General features: G+C 37.2%; 1 protein-coding gene across 1 annotated transcript in view; it reads left to right on the top strand.

Annotated features, from left to right (window-relative positions):
• The window catches only part of LOC113112537 (zinc finger, CCHC domain containing 24), a 32,429-nt gene that overhangs the window by 11,848 nt on the left and 4,846 nt on the right, over positions 1-15,735 (top strand). The window contains exon 3 of the mRNA XM_026278201.1: positions 14,451-14,615. Within this exon, the coding sequence (XP_026133986.1) occupies positions 14,451-14,615 (165 nt within the window). The remainder of the gene's footprint in view (positions 1-14,450; positions 14,616-15,735) is intronic.

The following is a 15,735-nucleotide window of genomic DNA, read 5'->3' on the forward strand; positions in this document are numbered from 1 at the left end:
GCTGCATGCATTTAAAACATTTAATTTACACAAAACCATTAATAATATTATTATTCATTAAGAAATCTTCTGTCACCAAGAAATGACAGAGCTAAACCCACACTGTGGTGTACTGGTTCTTGACATACAAAAGAGGCTCTTGTAGTGATCAGGAAGGCCTGTGTTAAGTCACTGTGGAGGCTGGAAGGACTCGGGGAAGTAGTTGGGGTGTGAGGGAGAGAATCACTGAGCGTGGGGGTGGGGGGGTGGGGGGGGGCTAGTATGGGAATGTTTTTACAGTCTGACCTGTGGTCTTCCTTCCATTCTGCTCCAGTCCTTCTCTGATACACTGAATCTGTCTCATTCCAGGTCCTAGAACTGCCCCAAATAAAATGAAAAATGTTTTATTTGCATTGATAAAATATCAAATCAAATGGCATTTATTTTAAAGACAAACACATTTTTTTTATGGTGGAAAATGCCCATAGTTAATGTGATGAAATATATCTGTGGTTACTCTGCGAAAACACCTGGGTAAGGTTGATTTCATACATCCATACATCACTGTGACACCAGTTAAAATGCATTACAAAAATAGCTACAATGTTGTTCTATAGAATCATATGTTTGCAGATGCTATTTGGTTTAATGCAGTGCAAGTAATACATTTCTAGGTGTCCAAATTCTGTACTTTTTAGTGCCCACTTTATATACATGCCTTCAGAGATAGTATATATAGTTTTAGTGCTTGTGTGTGTGTGTGTGTGTGTGTGTGTGTGTGTTTGGAAGAGAGAAACCGGCGAGGCTATCTGAGACAAGACAGTGAAACAGGCTGAAATATAAACAGATTGAGCTTATCTCCATGGCTAGAGACATAACAGACAGCCCTCTTCTCTGGACACGACCGAGAGCAGCTCATCCAAAGAACGACATGCGTTTACATGGATATTTACTACACAATAAATCCCTCGTCATTATCGCAGTGTAGTCAGATAAACAGACAGCATGATAATACAGCGACAAACCACACAGTTAAACAGCTCACATGTGCGCAGCCATATCCTAAGTGCTCAAAAACAAACGTGCATTTCAGCAGAGAAAAAAACGTGTCTCTCGCATGAAAAAACAGTGGTGCAATATGTCCTGTTTGCAACCATGTGTTCTGAAATAAGATGGAGACATTTAGATACATTACCTCTTTTTACACACAAGCCAATCAACCTGCTCATGTCATTCATTGCTACAGTAACTTAATCCCATTTTGCAGCTGCACAGGTCGTTAGGGTTAGGGTTAGCCAGACTGGCACAGAGATGCTTGGGAATTGGGTTTGACCATTGCAGATACAAGGATCTTTTACATATGAACGTTTTGAGAAATATAGGGACATTTTAACATGGGACACAACCCCTACCGGGAATTGGTCTCGTGTCATAGTCCGTAGCAACAGACTTAGTTTGTGTAAAACTGTTGCCATGCCACCACCATCCGGTATACAGTCCAGAATTCCCATCTCATGTGTCATCCGTTTTCAAGGATCGCACGTGGCATTAAAATGATGAATGTACGTGTGTGGCGAGAGAGACATTTCAAACCCGATCAGAACCGATAAAGAGAAACGTCAGTATTATCTGCGTGAGATATTTTGCCAATGCCAGCTAGTGCTGATGCGAACCCCTTTCATTTTTCCAGCGAAACCAAATACATAAAAAAACATTTATCTACACATCAGGCCAAGAGAAAACCTCCTCCTAAATAAACCGAAGAACACAATGTGCTCATTCATAAATAAAACTCCCACCCGTACTCTTTTCAAGTACAACACCAATTTGAACCTGTTAACCCAGGTTCTGTTTTATTAATAACATAGTTAAAATAATGTTTTGCATGATATTAAAGGGTAATCCGGGGAAAGCGATTTCAGATATTGTTCATATTAGTTTGCTACGATAAGTAAACATGCTCTTGTTTGTTTTAGGAGATGGAGGGCTTACTGTACTTGTATTACAGCCATTCGGTTTCAGCTTAAGAATGATGTTCTTGAAATGTATTCTTCCAGGACACTGTTCTCAGAACTGAATTAGACCGTATAGTATCATTATTATCCTTATTGGGAAATTGATATCAGATATTTAATTAGTTGTTTGCCAGGGCGACCAACACTATTTCAACTGATGGACCAACGCAAACTGACTGTTTGGACGGTATTTCATCACAATATCTTGGCAAGAAAAGTACTGCAAAGTTTTGCTCAGATGTCTTTTTTTCTACTCTACAACATCAAAAGAACCCTTGACAGCAAGAGTTGTTCCCATAACCTCTGGTTCATAAAATGTGACTCATAATTTGATTACGCTCTTGACTGACAGGCCTCCGTGATAAGGAAGTGCGTCATTTATAACACTAGATCAGCAGTGGCAGCACACAGCCAACAACACGTGTCTCTGTGATGTCTTTTCCTGTAAAACTAGAAAGAAATGAGCTGGAATGAAGCTCGCGGTCCTTGAGAAGAGACTAAACAGCTCTTAGTGTGCAGACCCTCTCAGAACAGTCTGTTTACATCTCTCTTGATCTCTTCTCAATTACCGATAGCACGTCGGTTTGAAGCAGCAATATGTGAGAAATTATGCAGTTGTAGGTGCAGCCAACATGTCTTCTAGATGAATTGGATTATTTACTTTTTATCCAGGTTCCAGGAAATTGAAGAAATATGGTTTTGGCCTAGACTATTTCTGTGCTCATTTACTGGATAAATAAAAACAACTAATCCAGTAAATTATTGCATTGTTTTTATTAGGGAAAGACAATGCACACATTTTCCACAGCAGATTAGATGCAGAAAATATATAATATATATATTGATGCTTCCTTGTAAATATGGATGATTCTTCCAAAAGATCCATATAACGTGAAAACAGTTTATTATTAGATTATTTTATCTGAAATCCACTTTTTTTCCAAGTATATAAGTATACTTTTATTCAACAAGAATGTATTAAACTGATCAAAAGTGATAGCAGAGGCTTAAACATTATTACACAAAACTATTTTCAATAAATGCAATGCCTTTTGGGATTAAAAAAAGGAAAAAAAATCCTGAAATAAATAAATGTATCACAGTTTACAAAAATATATTAATCAGCTCAAAAATCAGCACCAGATCAGCATATTAGAATGCGTTCTGAAGGATGATGCAACACTGAATCAGATAGCAATGGCTGATGAAAACCAGGCTTTACCATCACTGTAGTAAATGTCATTTTAAAATATTAAAATAGAAAATGTTCATTTAAATTGTAGTATTTTTTCACAATACTGCTGTTTTTACTGTAGATTTGATCAAATAAATGTAGTCTAGGTGTAAGCATAAGAGGTTTCTTTCAAAAAACATTTTGAAAATCTTACTGACTTTTGAACGGTAGTCCTACTGTAAATTCAATCTCATTTGTCCATAGCTATTTTATAAAGAGGAGAGCATTACAACAAAGGGCCCTGCACCTTAAATCATGTCTGAATTAACACGCCAACCTAGTTTGAAAGCAGCAGAGGTTAGTGGCCTCACTGACACTGCTGTGACTGTGTGTGATGAACTTCTAATGAGAGGAATGCCAAACTTGTCTGTCTAACAGGCACAGCAAGCCATCTTGCCTGACAGTGTACAGAAAAAAGGCCGTCATTAAAGCCCACATTTGTTCTGACTAAATTTAAATGGGATATTTAGTGTTATTTCAAGATTAGGCTCCCTTGGGTTCTGGATTGAGGTTTTGACCTACAGTACAGGCCCATGAGTGTTTACCCACATGATGGCTAACGCTTGTGTTTGATAAGCCCTCTTGAAAAATATCAGAGGTTTGCCAACTATTTGCCTGTCACCAGTTTCAATTGAGTGCTGAGATGATTGCCTAACATCAGTTTTTGGATATGTCCGTGCCTTCTGCTTTGCCAGTAGACTATGTGAGCTTGCAATATAGTTTCTTTCCTCCTTTATAGTTGTTAAACATTCACTTCAGCTTGATCAGCATGGCATAACTTGCTCCTTTCTACTGCTTCATTGATTATAATTCAGAAGTAGCAGTGTATTCAGATTAAATATTTTTATTCGCAAACAATATATACTGTATGAGTGGTAATTATTTCATTTACCTTTTTTCTTGGTTCTGATTAGCTACTCATCAGCAATCAGACTTCCCTGCACCAGCCAATAATCTGCCATTGAAATGAATGGGAATGTAAAGGGATAGCTTTCAGCAGGTAGTATAGACTTACTTGAGCTTGACCTGTGTAGTCAATACTACATCATTACCTTGAATAAAGTGTCTGTGTGAGTAATGCTGAAGGGCAGTGCACATATTTCCTGTATCATGCTTGTTGACCCGTTATTGTCATTATTAATGTTGCTATATGTTACATATCATTTTGTGTCATCTACATATGTGCGATTTAGGCAGGCCAGGTCTCTTGGAAATCCCCTGTGTTTTTCAAAGGGGAGAGATAAACATAGCAAACACTGTGGCATGTTAATAACTAGTTCATTTATTTTTGTGACTGAATGCAATTTTATTACCTATATATAAGAAGAGAGCTGTTCCCAAGAAATGATGTATTGAGTGTAATTTTATTCAGCCTCCAGTGGATGCTGCAGTATTGAGCGCTTGGCTATTTTTGCTTTAATATTCTTTGTTTTGAGTTTTTGGAGAAGTTTATATTATCATTACTCTCTGTTCATTGTAGCAAAGCAGCTTTTTTGTAATAATTATTTAAGTCATATATATATATATATATACATGTGAATTATAAGACGGATAATTCAGATTATAAATTCTGACTCGACGAGGTGCATTCAAAGCCATGGTATCTATATTAATACACAGAGTTGCTATGGTGCTTGGAAACCATAAATAGCTGACAGTTAAGGTCATGAACTATATTATTTGAGTGTTGTAGTATTTAATTTAATTGAATACTGGTGTCCCGCCTTATATCTGTTTTCGCCCTTTTATAAAATTAATAATAAGCAGTATGAGATTGTGCGTTACAGTGATTTGTATCGCAGTTAAAGGAATTTTAAGCAAGACACTAAGTGGAAAACACCCCTTTGTTGAGATAAAATCGCTGTAATGCATGTCCTCTCACGGCTTATTAAATGCTTTGTTAAAAAACAAATAAATTGTTAAAAAGTAAAGTTCACCCAAGATAGGCTAAACAATTTCATATTTAGAAGACATTTAGAAAGCAATCAAATGTAATTTCTTTCTTACTTTTTTATTTACCAGTGCAAAATGTTTTAATACAGTGATTATGCATGGCTTTTATATTTAGCACTGTAGAAGATAAGAATGCTTGTCTCAGCAGTCATTGCTGGGAAGGAGCAGCTGCTAGCGAACAAATCAAGGGCCCAAGCAATGCCTCTCTTTGTGTAACTAAAAACTCCTATACAGCTATATATACTTTTTTACATAATCATATAAAAGATTTGTGTCCGGCAAGATCTGTGTATTTTTCACTGACCTAATGCCAGTGGTACTTAACTTACTGGAGTTTATAAATACATCTGTATGAATAAATAGGTTCATGTTCTGCAGCTCGATTTAGCATAAAGACACTCTCTCACACTTAGCTTAGCATTTAGAGGCCAAGTTTGAGGGCTGCCTACCTCTGCATCCTCTGTTTCTTTCACACTTGTCAGTATATATGGGTTTGGTCTCGCTATATTAGTCTGGAATCTATGAAATGCCAACTCCCACTGCTAGCAATCTCAACATGTCCAAGCAAGTGAGCGGACCATACTTTACACCACTAATGCAGAGGTGTCCAGCTCATTTTAGGTCTCAGGCCCAATTGGACTTTGGTGAACCCATAGAGGGTGCTCACACAATTCATACTCACACTTCTAGGATTAATTATTGGTTTAAAACGTAATGTGGAATGGAGGCCTTCAGATAATGTATACTGTACATAAAGGAATTAAGGAATATTAATTAAACAATACTGACCAAAAGAGAAAACCACTAATATAGTATGTATATAGGATGTCTAATAATTATTCAGTGATGATTAAGAAAACGTACAGATCCAGTTTCAAGTGAAAAGTACGAGACGTAGACTGAGTGCCGCAATTTGTTGGAAAAAAGGTTTCTGTTACTGTAACACAAATAAACGAGTTCATCCATCTTGCTGTAAAAAAGTAGAAAATAATGAATCTATCATACAGATATAATAAATGTTTGGGAATGTTTTCATCATAATGAAATTTTTGAAATTAGATTAGACTGCTCCACGGGCTGTATGTTTTCGGACTGCGGACCATATGTTTGACACCCCTGCCCAAAGGGATTCTGTAAACCCATATATCTCCGAGCAAGTGTTAGATTGCTGTTCACTTCGGCCAAATTCGGTCTGTTGTTTAGTGTAATCTATAACATATGTTTCAGTTCTAGAAAATGGAGGTCAAGGGACAGCGTGTGCTGCGATTCCCATCACCGCATGTTTGGCAGAGGAATTGTAGTGTTAGTGTGCACAGTGCATTGTGTGTGACTCATTTACAATGCACTGAACAATAGGAATCCTAATCAAAAGATTTGCAGCTAATTATCAGAGCAAACAGAGCAGTGTAGAGAGTGTACCCTCAGGAATGGCTGAGTTTGATCTGTGTGTGTTTGGGCATATCAGCGAATCAATCTCTTCTGCATCCCGGCCAATCTAAACACCGATAAGTAGAAAGTTGAGTTTTCTTCCTCTTAACTTCAATGTGGGGTAATTGAGCACGTTGGATCTGGTGGGACTGGTGTTCCTGTGCTGTGCGGAGTGCAGTCCCATGGGAGCCGGGTGAGAGGCTCCAGCATCGGGGCCTCCATTGTTTATACTGATGGATTCCAGATGCTGGCAGAGGGAGCCAGGGGCCTATGCCAAAAAACCAGGAAGCAGTCCAGAGCTATCTGGAATACTTGGAAAACATTGCTTAGCATTGTAATAACCTAGAAAAGAGTGAAAGAGCCCAAATCTGCGCTGAATTTTCAAAGTGATTATCAGTGACCACTAGACATGTGTTGGTTTCACAATTCAAAATAGTTGTTTCAAGGAATATTTAAGGCTCAGGGATATTTGCTCAAGAGAATAGTGTTAGCATCTACAGTAGTTGTTTTACTACAATTTCAATATTGCTGTATAGTTCTGGTGTTGTGTTTTGGTGAGCAGTGCTTTACAAAAAATCTCAATTTGTTAAAGTAGCAACAAATATGTTCTTCTGTATTGTGATGCATATCTGTGTGAAAAGGATTATCAAACATCCACTGTCATGTCAGTGGAAGATTATGGTGAGTTTCTTAATAAAAATACGAGGTTAAAAAAAAGGTTTTAAAGTAAGATTGTGTGTTTACAACATTTAATTTTATTTTCCTGTCAGCTTAAACTAATATAATGAACACATTTACAAAAGATACAATTATAATACTATTATTCATTATTAATAATTTTTTTTATGTTATACAAAGCTTATTTTATAGATACAAATGCTAAAAATGACTAGAAATGCTAATTAAATAATATGAAACAAAATTAATGAATACGTTTAAAGTATTGTTCACTGTCAGTTGACCCCTAAAGCACTAATTCACGCATTTTAATAAATTGAACCTTGATGTAAAGTGTTACCGGGGACATTATGTTAATAACTAGTTGTTGTTATTAGCAGCTTAGCAGCTTCCGTCCCTTCCTCTTTATGAACACAGATCAGGAATGAGCTACTTTAGACTCTCCAAAACCAATCATCCATAAAGAAACGTCAATGCTGACCTCAGGTCAGTAACTAAAGCAATAACATGTCAACCTCAACTTTTCTTATTTTCTGGTTTCTCCCTAAATTCTGTCAGTGACTCTGCGTGATTGGATTGTTTTTCCTAACACTGAGGCATTGTGAGCTAAGATATTTATCATTAAACAGCACACCTGTTCCCTCTTGTCAGTCTCTGAGATGCTGGCCTTGCCTTTCTGGCGTAAAAAGGGACAGCTGCATCCACAAGAAAAGGACACGGAGAGACCCAGGAAAACACTAGCCTCATTTAGCCACGCTAGTGGGCATTAATAAATAACCCCAGCGTGCACCTGACTGGAATGCTTGCTCAAGTCCGGCCGTTAGCGGAGCACTCCGGATATCGCACACAGACGCAGCTGATGAGCTCGACACTATCATTCTTGTGTGTGGGACTCTGGGAGAAGACATCTGCAGGCTCTGTCTTGGCCTTGGCTGAATCTCCTCACCCAGGCCAGACAGAGCTCCACTTGATCCGTTCTCACATTGTGATGCTAATGGCTTAGAGCTCTGTAACATGTGTTCGTACATTCGTGTCTGTTTACATGTACTAACCAATAAGATGACACCTATTTATTTTAAGTATTTGGACACTTTAAATGTCTGAATATCATCTATAAAAATAAATACATTTATTTAAAAAATGTATTTCTTAAAAAAATAAATATTTTTATTTTATTATTATTATTTTGGTTTACTAACATTGGACAACCTCAAAGTGGTAATCAAAATTTTATATATTATATTAATATTATATTTATAATGACTCTAATCTATAATGTTTTTTTTTTTTTTTTCTAATTTGAAATCTAAGATTTCAATGCAGTTTTGTGAAATGTATTGTTTAAAAAAGTAAGTTTAATTTCAGTCAAAATATTTAAAGGTCACGTTCTTTGTTTTTTTTTTTTAAGCTTTGATTGTGTTTACAGTGTGCAATATAAAGTGTTCATGTTTCGCGTGTAAAAAAAAACAGTATTTTTCACACAATTCACCTATCTGTATACCACTGTTTTCACTGTCATAAAAACGGGCTGATGACTTCCTTGTTCTTTGAAGTCCCTAACGAGTTCTGATTGTGCCAGCGGTTCCTGTGTTGTGATTCGACAGCAGCTTAGTGCACATTACCCTTCTGGAAACGCAATTGGGCTAGTTTTGGACTAGTTTTGAGAAGCCAGTGGGCAGGATTTGTTTTGAAAACCTGGCAATCCTGATCTGAACGCACGTGCTGGAGATGTACTTCTAATCACAGAACACCTTTACTGATGAGATGAACATGAAAATCGCATTCAAATTTTTTTGCACAGCCCTAACATCTAGTTAAAGAGCTAGATTTTTTTTTTGATATTTGATTTCCCATCTGTGTGGCTCTTTAACAAAGCTAAACAGCATTGCCCTTTGTGTAATAAGTTACAGAAACTGTTAATCGCACCAATTTAAATAATAAAATACACTTACCGGTTGTGGTCCATAAACACGCCTTCTCCAGACAAAGAGGGAACTGCTCCATCTTTCAAGAATAATCTTTGTGCGAATCTGGCAATAAACGGATTGAGATTGAGGAAGCTGTCCTCAGCAAAATGTGCTGCACATAGTTTTACATGTGGATTATGATTTTTGGGAACCGAGTTAAACAAATTGTAACCATTGATCTCGAAGTACAGCGTCCCTGGGAAGCCCATACAAAGATGATTGGACTCCGAGATGAAAATAACAGCGTTTCAACGACATGGCGACAAACGCACTCTTCAAACGCAACTCTTCCTCCTCCTCCATGCGAGCGCAACAAGACCACGCCCCCTTTTTTGTGTATTCCTGTGGGCGGATGTTAGTCAAAAAACTGTTTTAGTGACGTCATTACTGCAGGAACTAGAGGGCTGTAGTCCAAACGGGTCGTTTTTTGTAGTTGAATTCTGTTAAATAAAATATTGAACTTTGAGCTTTAGAATTTTACAGATATTATTTATACTCTAACAACAACATTACACACCAACTAAAGTTTAAAACATGGGATGACGAAGAACAGGACCTTTAATATAAATTTAATATGTTGTTAACTAATGCAAAAACTTTTATGCAGTTAAAGTGTGGCTTAAATGTTCAAATGTTTTTTGCAGGCCACCTTACATTTGTTTGTGTGAGTACTGTGTATGTAGGAAAATATTCTGTTCAGTAATTATTAGTGTTTTTCGAGTTCAGTGAGTTCATGTTTAATTAAATCAGACACATCTTAGGTGATATTTGCAAGAAGCATGAACTGGATGGTTTCATGATAAGCCAAACATTATGTACAACTTTTATGTACTGTGTTGGTGAAGGCTTAAAAAAAAAAAAAGTGTTTTGATTTTTGTAATCTCCTGTTGATTCTATGTCCCAAGAGTTAACATGCATTTCCTTGCAAAACCAAACTTCAGCGGCCTGGGCCAAAGAATGTTTTTTTTTTTTCAGTTACCACCAAGAATTCTCTTAAACTGCATAGTCACCCTTCCAAGAATTCCTCCATTTTGCAGACAGACAAATAACAGGGAAAAAAAAGTAAAATGTGGTGAATTATAATTAAAGTTGTGACCTCTGTAGATCTACCGTTCCTTCTCAGATAGATGGCAAGACCCCGTAGCACCCCCATAAAATTCTTTGGAGAATTTTTTGAAAGATTTGACATCAGATTTAAATGAAATGAAATGAAATTAAAGTAAATTTTAATTTTTAAAGGCCAACTGAAATACAACACATGTCCAATACCTGTCAGATTTCTTTTATTAACTTAATCCATTTATTTATCTTTTTATTGATTGATTTATTGCACTGAAGCAGGCACTGTACTGTATAAAAATCATTAGTTATTTTTGTAGCAGTGAGCAGAGATCCAGATTTGTGTACGTTTACTTACTTTAAAAAGTTAATTTAAAGTCTGTTTCGAAAGTGATTTATAAATGTACTGCTCTTTTTTTTTTTTTACTCTCCCTAATCAGACCCCTCATAACATTTTCTCTCCTTTGAGTCTTATCTATTTTAAAACTATCTCTCACTTTTTTCCTCTAGCACGCTTTTGTTAATATAGTCTTAATTTAATTAAAAACAGAGGGCTGATCTGAAAAGGGACTTTTAGAGTTTCTCATGTTATACCAGTGTGGAACCCATCTGCTTCTGATTTCCTTCCCCCTTCAGTCCTGTAGGGTTTGATTGGAGGAACATCTCCAGCTGTGAATGATGACTGCCGTGCTGTGGTATTTGTCCTGTTGTGGTGAGGTTGGCTCTGCTGCTGGACAGTCAGATTCACCCCCTCTTTCAATCTCCATAGGGAACACAGCTGGAGGGATGGTGAAAGGAGATGCTCGATCTGATATCCCTTCTCCATAAGTGTTTACAGTCACTGGATACTTCAATCTCTTCAATGTCCAAAGCAAGAAAGCTCAGGAATTTTCTGCTTAGTCCTCAAAATGTGACCTGCTGTCATTTAAGGCTGCTAGGATTAACAATGTGAGGGTCTTTGGAACACGATTCACCTTATTACTGAGTGCTGACAGAGTTTTGGGTATACATGTTTATGGCCTAGTTGCTGTTTTTGTCTATTTTTACTCCAAAAAAGTGTTTTCGAACTCCCTCGAACAGCTGGATATTGTGGTCCCTTTCTTCAAAAACCCGTCTTAAAGCGAATGCATATTGCTTCTGAAGTAAACATTGACTTGCGGCAGGACGGAAGAGACATATCAAACATCAGCTATTCACTCAGTGTTGCGCTTATTGATTCCCTTTCCTGTCTTTAAGATGTGTTTTTATTGGACAAACATCCAGATTTATTTACACAAACCTGGATTGTCCATTAAGCTCAGGTTGGGTTAAAATGGTCACATTACTTCTAGAGCAATGCACTGGGTAAACACAAATCTGCAACACACAGGCTTTGATCAGGATGTGCTTCGACTGTGGTGTTACTGTAAACGCCATTCGTTTGTCATTTCCCTGGTGATGACTGTAAGTAGAGCGTACTCTCCTTTGCTTTATTTCCTCTGAGATTGGTGCATTTTGGAAAATTACAAGTGTTTTGAGCAATTGTTTATTTTGTGGGAGAAGTATTCTCAGAGCTAAAACAATAGGAAAATAAATTTTGGGTTCTTGTGTTTGTGGATTTCTGATCTGGTGGTTAGTGCAAGACTAATATGTTTCAAATGAATAACAAATATTTTATTTTCTCTCATTTATTTAAAGTTTAAATTTTTTTTTTTTAATTATTATATTTAACAATACATTACGTTTGGATGTTTTATTCCTTTTCCATTCCTGCTCTTGAAAGATTATCTTTTCTATGAGCTACAGAATGTCTAAATGTCAAATTTACCAGGTTTCCTTTACACAGTGTAGCTCTATTGGTCTAAAATCTATTAAAAACGCAACCAAAATAGGTCAGACTGCTGTAAACAGAAAATCATGTGTGTCCTCTGGCACTTGCCCAGAGACCTCTGCTGTGCTGGATATATAGTCTTTTCTCATCAACTCTTTCTCGTAGAGATGCCTTAACTTGCGAGGGTCTGTCCAGTCTTGTCCAGTTGCGAATCGAGGATATCCGCCCATGCGTGCTTGGTTGTATAGTGTTTGTTTATCATGCAAAGTGACCCAGGCTCAAATTCCAACCCCCCCCCCACACACACACACACGCGCGCACACACACATACTTTAAAATATGAATATTGTGAAATATTATTACAATTTAAAAGAACTGTTTTCTGTTGAATATATTTTAGAAAGTAATTTATTCCTGTGATGGCAAAGCTGATATTTCAGCAGACATTACTTTTTAGTTTTCAGTGTCACATGATCCTAATGCTTATTTGGTGCTTAATGACAAGAAATGAAAAAATAAAGTGAAATTGTAATAATATTTCCCAATATCACTCTTCCATGATATGAAGCATCAACTCTATCCATTCTTGAATTAATACTATTCTCAAAAACAGGTCATTTGGCGTACATCCGAGTTATAGACCATGAGGCAACCCTTCACACCTAAATCGAACTCCATGTTAATTAATGGGTCACCGTACTTGGCTGAATGTCAAGTCACTTTAAAAATGTTTGAAGGAAACCAGTGGTTCTGACACCAGATTGTTTTGCCCATTCTCCAATTTAGGACCTCACCCACACCAGACCACCAACATTACAATAGCGTAGGGACTGGCACCATCATAGGAATAGCCTTGCGTCAGACCTTCTGTGAAGTTGAAAGTATCACCAAAGCAACAGCCACAACCATCATGGTTTCCAGCTGTTGTTGACAGTTCTGTTGACAGTGCTTGACTCATGGTGTTTAAGGTTGGGGAGGAGAGCCTTTTGCATGCAGTGTGTCAGTTGGCCAGTTGGCTCTGGGTGGATGGGAGCAGATGCTAATAAATGATATCACTTCTGTTTTGCTCATATGGGACCTGGAACTGTATTTCCAAATCCTCTCACCAGTAAAGCAGCTTTAGGCCTCCCTATCCCCTTAACAGTGTGGAAGAAACACTCAGTAGCCAGTGATTTGCTATGCAAGATTACACATGGTTGAATGCATGGATTCACATCCTAAATCCTGTTTAGTGTCACAGCAATTTGGTAAAAATCATAGGCACTCGTGTGCTCATAATGCACGACTACTAGGCACTTTTTGGTCCTCTTTAAGTAGAGTTGAGTCAAAAAGGATGCAGAAAGCATGTAATAATGTACACTCTATGACCAGAAAGCATACTGAAACCACACCGCAATTATTCGTTGAGGTTTGAATTCACTTGCATAATTAAAATCATTAGAATTCCACATATACAGAGTTCTCAAATTTGTGTAGTGGTTTGGAGTCTGATCTCTCCAGCAGACATAGCAACTTGTTTAGTTTAGAAAGATGAAAAATAAATAAAAAGTAAATAAAAATAACAGCATCACATTTCAAGTCAGCAGCTCGCTGTAAGTTTCAACATTTTGTTTAGATGTTTTTTCTGTTTTTGCAGTGCAGTGTAGAATCAGTTGTGACAGGGTTTGACAGACTCGGGTTAAGCAATTTAAGTGTGTTTGGTTTGGACAAACCTAGACCAAATTTATGTTTGTGATGCTCAAATGAAAAAAAATGGTCTTTTCTTTTGCTGTTGTAAAGGCCTAGATATTGGTTTCAGCACTGACTAACTTTGTTGAAACTTCTCCCATAATAAAGTTATTGGGAGAAAATTTTCTGCTGTAAAAAAAAAGGCCGGTAATGTAGATTGTAGCAATTAGTAATTTCTCTTGCTCACTATGTTTGCTAAAGGAATTTTTTTTTTTAATAACAGCCATTTATCAGTTGGCCATAACATGAGATTAATTGTCAGCGGATCGGTATCATCTAGAATTTAAGAAAAAAAATTAAAAGCTGCTTATTTCCATAAAACAAAACTGCATGATGCTCACCAGCTGTTAAATTTATTTATTTTTTAAAGAAAAGTATTGTCTTGTTTTCCAATAACATCAAATATTGTGTGCAATACTTTACTTATTTGCATGAAATTTGGTGAGTCACAAATGTATACAAATTTTCCACGAAGCACAGAAGCCTCAAATTGTTTTGGAGCTGCGCTAATTCGAAACAGTTTCAGCTGATCGGATGAATGTAGATTTTCTGAGCTGAACTCTCATTAATCAGACGCGGTCTCTGACATGTCTTCTCAGGCAAGACCCAAAGGTGAAGGACTGACTCCATACCAAGGCAAGAAGAGATGCTTCGGTGAATACAAGTGCCCTAAGTGCAAGAGGAAGTGGATGAGTGGAAACTCCTGGGCTAACATGGGACAGGAATGCATCAAATGCCATATCAATGTTTATCCTCATAAACAGGTACAGTATCCGTCTTTTAACAGCTCATATAATGTGACACTGTATTGCTAAAATACTACATGCAAGATTTTCTAATCTGTCAGTAAACTGCGTAAGCACATATGGTGCAATCTTCCTAGAAGTTCTTATGGATGGGGCCCAGCAGGTACCCTTGAAACTTGAGACACAAACTCAAGGCATCCGTCTAACCCAAATACCTCTTCAACTTAAGAAGAGGTCATTTTTCAGGAAGTCACTGAACACTGAACTCATCTACACTGTAAAAAGTGGCAACCTATAAATGTTATCTAAAAACGAATCTGTATTTGGATTGATTTGTTTATTTTTAGGTTATTATTTTGCAGTGTAGACAATAAGGCAAGAATTAAAGCATTAATGTCATTATTCTTAAATGATGTCTGTAAACTTGCTGGTGTAGGCACTACATGGTTCTAGGCAGGTAACTATGCAAATGGATATGTTTTCGCACCTCTAGGAAGGGAAGCATTCATTGCAATTCTCTTCCTCAAAAGCACAATGCATTAGCAGCCATCATACTGAACGGACCAGATGTTGAAAAAGCCAACTCTTCCACAGGACAGAGTATTATGGTTAATACCCTTCTGACAAGCAAATTCTTTAGCTTTCAGTCTCACCTACTTAACATGTTTCCTGCAGTAAGCGTGTGAGATGTGCAGCGCACTGCAATATACATCAAAAAGCCTTTAAGGGTTTGCAGCTGGCCTTCTTTCCCTGTAACCCAAGCAAACATATGACATTTTCTGTTTTTATTGTTCTCTCACAATGGAAATCATTCTTCCAAGTCATGCAGTATGGAAGTCGCTCAATACCTTAGATTAAGGTATTTTATACCTCCAGCCGCTCCCAATGGACGATCAAGTGAAAGTATCTCAGTTGTGCCAATGCCACACTGCTGCATAAAATATCAAGGCCTGAACCAGAATGTGCTCGAGAAACAGGCGTCCGAAGGTCCCTGCTTTTATCATTCTCATATTTAACGACATGCACAGGGAACACTGCTGACATCTTTACAGTATGAGAGCAGACATGGAACAGAGATATTATATAAAGTCCTCCCGAGCTTCTTTTTTTTTTTTTTTTCAAGATTTTGCAAGGAATT

The sequence above is a fragment of the Carassius auratus genome, chromosome 13 (genome assembly GCF_003368295.1).
Source record: "Carassius auratus strain Wakin chromosome 13, ASM336829v1, whole genome shotgun sequence".
Taxonomy (NCBI): domain Eukaryota; kingdom Metazoa; phylum Chordata; class Actinopteri; order Cypriniformes; family Cyprinidae; genus Carassius; species Carassius auratus.